This window comes from Biomphalaria glabrata, chromosome 10 (assembly GCF_947242115.1).
Source record: "Biomphalaria glabrata chromosome 10, xgBioGlab47.1, whole genome shotgun sequence".
Lineage (NCBI taxonomy): Eukaryota > Metazoa > Mollusca > Gastropoda > Planorbidae > Biomphalaria > Biomphalaria glabrata.
The window spans coordinates 38957281-38967205 of record NC_074720.1 but is presented as its reverse complement, the minus strand read 5'-3'; the positions used below and the strand labels follow the sequence as shown (position 1 = coordinate 38967205).

The window sequence follows — 9925 nt, the reverse complement described above, 5'->3', positions numbered from 1 at the left end:
AAAGTTAATTCCATTTTCGTTTTGACTATTTCAGACCAAATTATACTTATGTTGATGTCAATAAGATGGTTTTTTTTTCACATTATATATTTGGATCAAGACCTATAAACATGGCATGTATGATAGATATAGACTAGATCTATTATGGATCTAGGTCTAGATCTAGAGCTACAATAGATAGGGGAGGCAAAATCTAGATCGATATTTATAGATATGTTTAAAACATTTCCCCCTCTTTTTCTGAAGAACTATATTTATTTACAGCGCCACCATTCATAATTACTAGATCTAATTTAGATCTATAAAAATTATTTATTAAATCTAGTCTACTTTTAACAACTGCTTTTTAAATTTTCATATTGAGTAGCTCACTCTTAAAATAGATCTTGATCTAGAGGTTTTATTACTGATTTTTTATTTGGCTAACAAGATCTACAACAAGAGGAAATAGCTCGGGGAGACTACTCTAGCACTTCCAACCTCCTAACCAGATAAGAGGCAGACTACTCTGAATTTTATGTCTCTTCTCTGTGACAACAGACGCCGAAAACATTAAGGTTTAGTGATTCTTTAAAAGATATAATGATAATTAAAAACAAAGACATGCTTGAAACAGTGGGAATTCAATATAAGTGAAATTAAAGTATAAAAAACTAGTCAACCTTATCACCTGACAAGTACTGTGGTTGTGGACGTGGACGTGGTAATGTCAACGACTGTCACTGTGACTGTACTACTCTACTGACTACTGTAGTGTTGTTACTCACTCAGTCACTGTAACTGTGACTGTAGTTACTTACTCACTGTAACTTAGTATTGTTGACTGACGACTGAAATTGAAAATAGACTAGATATAGAATCTAGACTAATTATTATTTTTTAATCTATAGTCTAGCTAGAGTCGAGTAGATTATCACTACCTACTATTTAGATATGTGATTATCTCAGGTTCATAGATTTTATTAAGATATATCTGTGCTAAAGTACAGCTAAGGCTAAAGGATGTCACTTTGATGATCTAATTCTAGTCAGTATAGTTAGCTAGATTCTAGATTGTTACTCACTCAGTCACTGTGACTGTAGTTAGTTACTCACTGTAACTTAGTATTGTTGACTGACGACTGAAATTGAAAATAGACTAGATATAGAATCTAGACTAATTATTATTTTTTAATCTATAGTCTAGCTAGAGTCAAGTAGATTATCACTACCTACTATTTAGATATCTCTGGTTCATAGATTTTATTAAGATATCTCTGTGCTAAAGTACAGCTAAGGCTAAAGGATGTCACTTTGATGATCTAATTCTAGTCAGTATAGTTAGCTAGATTCTAGATTGATCATTCTAATCTAGTACTCTAACTAGACTATCAAATTCTAATCTTTTAATATTAATAGTCAAATAACATTGATTATACTTATACTATAGTCTATATTGACTATATATATCATTTTTTAAAATAGTTTTTAGAATATTTTAGATTATCATGTACTGTGTACATGGAAATGATGGATAGATTTAGAAGAACTTGACTATACTTCTTGGTCTTAGTTTAAATTTAATGATTCTAATCAAGATTAAGATCTATCTGATGATTACAGTCAGATCTAGATATATATATCTAAATAATGAATATTATATTTTATAATACAGAAGTACATTCTTTGTATATCCATGTTGAGCACTATTTGTAATCCCAATGCAATGGTGTTGTTTATTTTCATTCTTCATTGCCTTCCTTGTCAACAGCAACATCTAAGTTTGTACTTCTAAATTAAATCTAAGTTCTAGTTCTGTGTCTGCTCTGCAATGTATGTTTTAATATCTGAATCCAACTATTTAGAATAGACAAAAAGTTCTTAAGTAAAGCCTTCCTACATAAGTATATATGTATATCTTGTATCTATGTATCTTGGTTTTCTTGATGAATCAGAAACAGAAAATTCATATTCGAGTACTAGTCTTGAAAAAGTTAATTAGCATTTTATTTTTGTTCTTATTTTATTTATAAAATTGCCCTTTAGTCATTTGTATCATCATGGGAATTTCTATATCTTTATTATTATACTGGTATCTAAAATATTGTTTTGCGTGCCTCAATTGAGTGTGAACATAATTTTAACTCTTGCCTTCTCTATAGCTGTCAAGACCTAATCTAATCTATAACAGCATGTCTCTTAAGCCTTGATCCTTTATTTGCAACTTTTCTAGAGCTCAATATTTCAACTATTATCTTCTTATATAATACAGACGTTACTTCAAAAAAGAAGATGATTACGTCCTACACGTCATGCATTTAGTCATGCATATTAACCAATGACTTAAATTCTGCCAAGTCACTGGTTTTCCTGGCTAGCTCAGGCAAGCCATTCCATGCTCTAATAGCACAAGGGAAGAAAGAGTAATTTTGTACAAATTTGTCCTAGCATATGGAACGAGGAATGTGCCTTTATCTTTGTGTCTTTCAGAGTACTTTATTAAATTTTGTTTTTGTATTTGAAGATGGTTCAGTGTTTTATGTATAATTGCTACTTTACTTTTGAGTCTTCTGTCCTGAAGGCTTTCTAAATTTTACTAAAGGTGTTACTCTTGTCAAATGTGAATATTCGTTTGTTATGAATCTCACTGCTCTATTTTGTGTCAGTTCCAGTTTCTTATTGTTTTCTTGAGTTGAGGGGTCCCAAACGGAGGATGCATATGCTATTATTGGCCGAACCAAGGTTATATATTATCTTGAGTAAAGCCCATATATATTTTATCTTACACTTCTGCCTGGTAACATCTGTAATTTATATCATAAAAAGCTAATATGTTGAATAACATAATTTATAGTTGTTGCTGATTGCTTAACAATTAAAAATTTCTAAATGTTTTTAGTTGTCTGCCTTGAAAATGACTTGATATGCTTTTAATAGGATAATAACTTTATATATCTATTTCTTATCATAGTTTAACATTAAGTGGATGCATAATTTAATGTGTTATGATGTGATGACTTGGTGATGACTTTTATAGCTCATTGATTTCTTTTCATCTTGCTTTTTTTTTTTCATTTATGGTACAAGCAATAATTGAAATCACTTATAAAAGTTTAATTGTGACTGACTTTCTTGACCAAGTGACAGGCTGAATCAGAAGTCACAAATATAAAATTTGATGTCTACATTATATATATTTTTTATTCACTAGGGAAGACATCATGCCAAAAGCCAAAGAAGTTTCTAACCATCCTTGCCACCTGCTCAGTTTACCTTCTGCTAAACGGTTTTGGTGCAGACACTGTATGACAGTGTTTGAGGATGCTATCACAAGGTGGCACCACAGCCGATCCTGTCGCTATGGGGTTGTCAACAATTTCATGCGCCGACGTGAACTTGAGGCCAAAGCCCTGCAGAACACATCAGTTCTGAATCCTATTGAAGCTCGTCTTGAGCATAGCATCCAAATGTCAGATCTAGCCACTAAAAATGTGTCTGCAGCTACGACATCAAGACAGGAAAATGTAATTATGCCTGAACAAGATTCCTTCACGTGTTTCATTTGTCACCAAAAATTTTTGTCAATGGAAGAAATGAGAATGCATGTGAAGTTTCCTTGCAGTAATAGTAAGATAATCACCTCTCATGTGCCACACCCTAAAAACTCTGTTCCAGTTTTTATTGATAAGATGCCAGTCAGGCAATCATGGCAACAGAGTATCCACCAGCAGGACCTTTTGCATCAGACCTATGGTCATTCCAGCATTCAACAGTCCAATCAGGAGGCCTGTTTGGATAAGTCGGATCAAGAGATAGAAACCCATCATTATGAAACTTCTACCCTGACATTCACCAGAGATAGCAATTCAACGGAAACTATTACTCCAACTAATATATATGTCAATGAGCTTGGAGAAACTGTAATAGAAGTTGAGAATTTAGATCTAAATACGGAAGGGGCAGAACTTTCGCTTGCCCACCTCCTGACCCAGCTTTCTCAACAGGGGATAGTGTTTGATAAGAACAGAACGGCAGAACTTCAGTGTAAACAAGATATTGGCGTTAGTGGGGATTCCAACATACTATACACCACGGATGCAGCATATGAAGAGGTTATTAAAGAGGAAGAAGAGCAGCCAACTGCTGAAGATGCTGCCAATACACTTGCACAGCTTGCTGGCTTCAGAAGTTTTCGAAACAGTCAGCCTACATATGAGGTAACAGCTGCTGAAGATAGGCCTGTGCACTCAATGGATGGTTACCAATACTCTGATTACATAGCTGGACAAAGTGTGACCAGTACACAGTCAGAAATGGATATCACTTATAAGTATGAATACTCCAGTGAATCCTGTGAAGAGGGCAATGGCGCCAGTCAGGTTGGTGCGCTAGTTCAGTGCAGGTCATCAAGCTCATTACCCTTTCACAGTGGTAGGACAATCACCCAGAGTGGGGATCGAGTCAGCATTGTGGAGCATATCTATGATTCAGCCTTAGGAAAATATGTGCCTGTGACAGACTCCCAAGTTATGCAGACAGATGAGGAGGTGAACTGTAGTTCAATCGCTTCCACACAATGTTATACGATAGAGGAAAAAAGAGACAGTGAAAATGTTAAACAAGAACTCATTGATGGGCATTACTCAGAACATGTTACTGTTAGTGAGAGAGGAGCAAGTAAATTGAACACTCCAGTCCTTGATGTCAGCCCTGTCATTCTAAGCAATGAGTCTGTCAAAAACTGCTCCGCCCCTGAGGAAAAAAGTCAAGAAAATGAAGAATTTACTGTTCCTGAATTATCACTTCAAGAAATTGTTGATACAAACAACATATCCTTTGAAGATCAGCTACCATTGGGAAACCAACAGACAGTTAAGACTGCATCACAAAACTCTACCTGCCTTGAAAGTTCAGAGGGTTCACTACCCCTTGAATATACTACAGAGTCAGTAGAACAGTTTTCCTCTCAGTCCAATCATATTGGTGCAACTGTCTTTGTTGTCTCAGAAACAGAAGTTCAGGACATAGATGACAGAACGAGTTGAAACCTTGATTCCCATTGTTGACTTTTGTTCAGATTTCGTGTATCTCTATAGTTGTAAAATAAAAAAAAATGATTGTCTGGTACTGGACTTTCTTATTCTGTTCAAACTACTCAGTACATACAAGGTTTATAATTGTTTTATAATTATTTTGTTGTTTCTTGATCCTTATTAAATGTTCAGCTTACGAAGTGTTTCTGTTAAGCTCATTACTGTAAATGACATTTAATTGGCTATTTATTTGTGTGTACTCTTAGTGAACAATGAAAATGGTAAGATAATGCACTTATTTTATTTAGTTTATTTTCTTAAATTTGCTTTAAATACTTAAATAACATTTGTTCTCTTAGTGGGAAAATCCTAATATTATGACATCATACCTATATAGATATATAGATATATATATAGAGAGAGAGAGACTGGACAAGGCTTATATGTAATCAATCATGCTTTTGCTTCACTTCAGAATGAAAAGATTGTTTTTTCCAGAAGCTTATATAAAAGTTTATATTGTTTCTGCTACATCTACAGCTTTTTAGCTCCTACTTTTTAATGTATGATTGGGAATATGAGTTGTATTCTTAAAATAAAACTAAAGAAGGCAAGTTTTTTTAGAGTAAATAACACAGTTACAAAATCCTAAAAGGCCAGCATGTTTTTCACTGTCAATTTAGATATAATATAAAATATATAATATTAAAAGGAGCAAATAAAAAAATTTTCTGGTCATTCTATATATTTCTATGTCTATGGTTATAACATAATTTTTATCTCACAATATATAAATATAAATTACATCTATATATATAAAAAAAAAATAGGTGCCGGTACTCAGTGATTGATTGCCTAACTTTTAACTACTAATATATCAATAATAAAAGTTAATATACAAGAAAAGTAATAATTTTTTCCCCACATTGAAAAAGGTGCCGGTACGCCTATGTATACTGTCACAAAAAAGCCATATATATATATATATAATTTTTCTGTGGGATGTTCTCAGTATAAAATGGCAAAATTATTAAAAGATATCTGGCCATATTTATTAACACTTGACATCTTGTGCCGAAAGGTCAAGGAAAAAGCTTAACATTCATGTTATAATATTGTTCAAGTAGTAAAGTAGAAGTAACATTTACTATTTTCTTGGTCATTGTTAACAATAGAAAAATATAACCTTATTTGCTTGGGTCTTAATTATTCATGTTCTTAAAATTTCCTACTTATTTGAATAGGTTAGCGAAGAAGCTACTAAAGCTTCAACAGCTTATAAAAGTTTTGTTGAGAAAATAGCAGAATGCAATGATTTATGGTAAATGTCTCCTTTGTATAAATTCACTTCTAACAAATAAAGCTACACACACATTTTTTTTGTAAATCCCAGAAATTTACATCTATTTATACATTTTCTTAACCTTGGGTAAAACTGCAACCATTTATGTTCATTTATTGTGTAAAATATGATTATATTTTTATATTAGTCTGTAGAAGCTATCAACATATTATTTCTTATTTCTGACAAAAAGATGTGGTAAGGTGAATACAAAAGAATTACATAAACGTGTATTCTTATAGTAAAGAGAATAGATTTTGGATATTTTGTTCTTAATTAACCATTATATCTGTAAACATGTATATAACCTGATAATAAAAAGATATCTAATTTTGGCATACAACTTAAATAATGTTGAGAACTATTTATTCTCTCACGCATGAACTATATATAGATCTATATTGCTTTTAAATACCAGTACTACATGAATCGCCTTCTGCCACACTTGATTCTTTAGAAAGAGCATCCTTCGTTTATGACTCTACATCATCTGCCCTGCTGTAACTTTTTCATTTGCTCTTAATCTTTCTTTGATTCTATTAGGTGTCCCCTTATTTTCAAACTTAGACTTCAGTCTCTGCTAAAGATTTATTGAAATTAAAATAAAACTAATAGTGCTGTATTAGTAATAACAGACATCACACTTTGAAGTAGCACATAGTTTAGAAACATTAGACATTCAGTACCCCAAATATAATTCAGGGTTTGGTAAGCCAAATGTATGGATAAATATATATATATAACATATTTCTTGTTAAAGTTTTTTTTTTCACTCAGAAATCTTTGTTAGCCTACCTTTTTTTCTTAGCTGTTGTTCTAATTCTTTTAAGCTGTTACATTCCAGATTTGATATGTAATACTAAACTCTTGTCATTTTAGTAACGATGCAAGAGTGGTTTAGATATTTTTTACAAACCACACAGGAAACATTAAACTAAAATGCTATTTAACCTTTGTCAGGCCAATATTAGAATATGCATCCTCTGTTTAGGCTCTTACACAAAATAGAGCAGTGATGTTTAAAAAAAATATATATTCACATTTGAGTAGAGTAACACAATTAGTAAAATCACTAAATTTAGAGACACTTCAGAACAGAAGAATAGAGAGAAAAGAAAAGGAGGAATAATACATAAAACACTAAACCATAATTTACAATTACAAAACCTAATAAAATATTTGGAATACAAAAACAGATAGGGGCACATTTCTTATCCCGTATGCTAGGACAAATTCATACTTAATGGAATGGGTTGCCAGAATTAGCCAGGAAAAACAACAATTTAGCAGAGTTTAAGTCTCTGATAAACACACATTTCTAGAATGACACTTCACAATTATCATCTTTTGAAGTAATGTCTGTAATCTATAAGATAATATAGCCATAGTATAAACTGTGGCTATAGTTAGTATTAAACCATTTGTGACTGCTTTATTTTTTACATTCTTCGCATATTAACATTTGCAAGTCATGAGATTTGTTCTTAGTTTCCCCAAAATAAGGATAAAAATTTAGATTATTCATGATGCATTTTCTCAAGAAAACCAAAACATAAATATTAAAGTTGGCACAATTTTCATTGTACATCTAGATGATATGTCTAATTCAGTGGTCGCTCATAGCAAGTTTAGTTCACAGTTTTGGAATATTCATTTATTGGTAAAGCTAAGAAGTAGTGTTATTTTAAAACAGATGAAATTATTGTTTGTCTTCAAACGACATAACCAATAATCACAGGTGGGTGTGCTACACAAGAGATGGTGTTAAGCTATTGTCTTGTTATAGAGGTTTTAATGTATTCACATCTGTCTTCTTTCCAATGTTCTCTTCAAGGGCTTCATTACATAGTTATCTTCATATTGTTATTGACATCAAGATCCTTCCAGTACCATGAACATGCTTTGTTGGCATTATGATGATTACTATCAGCGACACTATTAATCAGAAACATACACAGATTGCTATCATAAATGTGTTATTTTTGTAATTCTAATAATGATTATAATGTATTAGCTTCTATTTGCACACACAATTAAAATCCCTTAGGTTAGCATTTGTAATTATTAGCTTGTAAATATGTTCATCATAATTGAGACAATAAATTAAATTACCTATTTAAATCAGAAAGATTGTGTGTGTGTGTGCACTTGTTTCACAGTGACTGGATCTGTCATTGCAGTTCTTCTTCTTAACTTTGATAGATTCTTAATAATGGTAAATAAATAGATAAATAAATACAAATGGTGTTTTACTCATTGTGTCACAAAAAAAAAAGGTTGTCTATAAAGGCTGAAGACTTTTAAATACAGTCAGATTTGAAGTTTGTTTCACAATTTTTGTCTAAAAACAAAACAACAAACATATGGTCCATGTATAGCTCTTAAAGGATTACATTTGTAGTCTAATGAGTAAGCCAATATCCTTGGGGCTCGCAAGACTTTTTTGCAGGGAACAGTAACAGGGGAAAGAAGAAGAGGTAGATGTAGGTAGTGATGGGAGGAAAGCATTAAGGAATGGACAGGCCTCGCCTCTTTATAGAAGATACTCTAAGCCTAGCAAAAGAGAGAGGGGAATGGAGAGAGACGGTTGTCAGTTCATATGTGGTGTCCCTAATGACTAACAGACAAAGGGAACATTTGAAGTGTAGCATATGCTGCAATGTGAGCTGACAGTCACTGACAGATCAAATGTAGAAGAGTGAAATGTCATAACTTGTAAGCTATCAAGTCAGTATGACAGTGACATCAATGAAAACTAATTCTTCTTAATCTTATAAATTAAAATGTCTCTTCAAAACAGATTTCATCCTATACATAAAGTCATTTATTTCCCCTGCGACTTCAAACAAATCTTTCCATGCTGTAATGTTTTGTAAAATGCTTTACATGTTTCGGATGTTCCTTCAGATTTGAAGATAATTATATCCTGGCCCAAACCTCCTGCAGGACAACAGGGGATGGCAGCTGGCACAGCGCTCGAACCCTGGACCATTGAGACCACCAAAGGACAATCCAGAGTGCATACCACACTACCAAGCAGCCATCTAGGCACCAGGAAAGAAAGAATACTTATAATATATACAACCATTTGGAATAAGAAATTAGCTTTTATTTTAGTCATTTTTTTACTATTTCACAGATTTCACACAATGTATTACCCCATAAAGGAATATCGTACCTAATTTAAGTTTAAGCTAAGTTTATCAAAGTTTCATTGTTGTTTTTTGTTTACAGCTTTAATCAATTAGTGATGTTAAACTTCATGTTTGCCTTTGAAGAATACACTAGATCAAGATTATTTTTATCTTCTTTTCATTTGTCCACTGCCCTCTGCTTTGCAACCATTTAGCCTTTTAGGTGCGTATTCCTTTATGGGGTAATACATTCTGTGAAATCTGTGAGATTCGTCTCAAACGTCCTACGATCGTAATTATATATTTAAAAACTTCAACAATTAAACAGTTAAATCTAGATTAAATTAAAGATATTAGATCTAGACATAATTCTAGATTCTAGATGTTAAATTATTAAAAATAAAAAAGCTGAAACCATTAACCATTTACAGATTTAG

The 9925-nt window shown here is 32.3% G+C and overlaps 1 protein-coding gene and 1 long non-coding RNA gene across 4 annotated transcripts; one reads left to right on the top strand and one right to left on the bottom strand.

Moving 5' to 3' along the window:
• Positions 1-269: 269 nt before the first annotated feature.
• On the top strand, positions 270-5101 carry LOC106051142 (uncharacterized). 2 transcript variants are annotated; one of them, XM_056043277.1, is made up of 2 exons: positions 270-557; positions 3191-5101. In XM_056043277.1, exon 2 carries the CDS (start codon positions 3201-3203, stop codon positions 5022-5024), a length of 1824 nt encoding a protein of 607 aa, XP_055899252.1. In that variant the 5' UTR covers positions 270-557; positions 3191-3200; the 3' UTR covers positions 5025-5101. The 2 variants fall into 2 exon arrangements, with proteins under 2 accessions (XP_055899252.1, XP_055899253.1); XM_056043278.1 differs by lacking the exon at positions 270-557 and adding an exon at positions 576-703.
• A 729-nt stretch (positions 5102-5830) lies between these two features.
• LOC129928591 (uncharacterized) lies at positions 5831-9859 on the bottom strand. Of its 2 annotated transcripts, XR_008780034.1 has the most exons (3): positions 9533-9845; positions 8467-9398; positions 5831-8289 (listed from the first exon to the last, which is right to left on the bottom strand). It is a non-coding gene; the product is annotated as an uncharacterized LOC129928591 (long non-coding RNA). The 2 variants fall into 2 exon arrangements; XR_008780033.1 differs by having other exon boundaries at positions 5831-9398; positions 9533-9859.
• Positions 9860-9925: the final 66 nt, after the last annotated feature.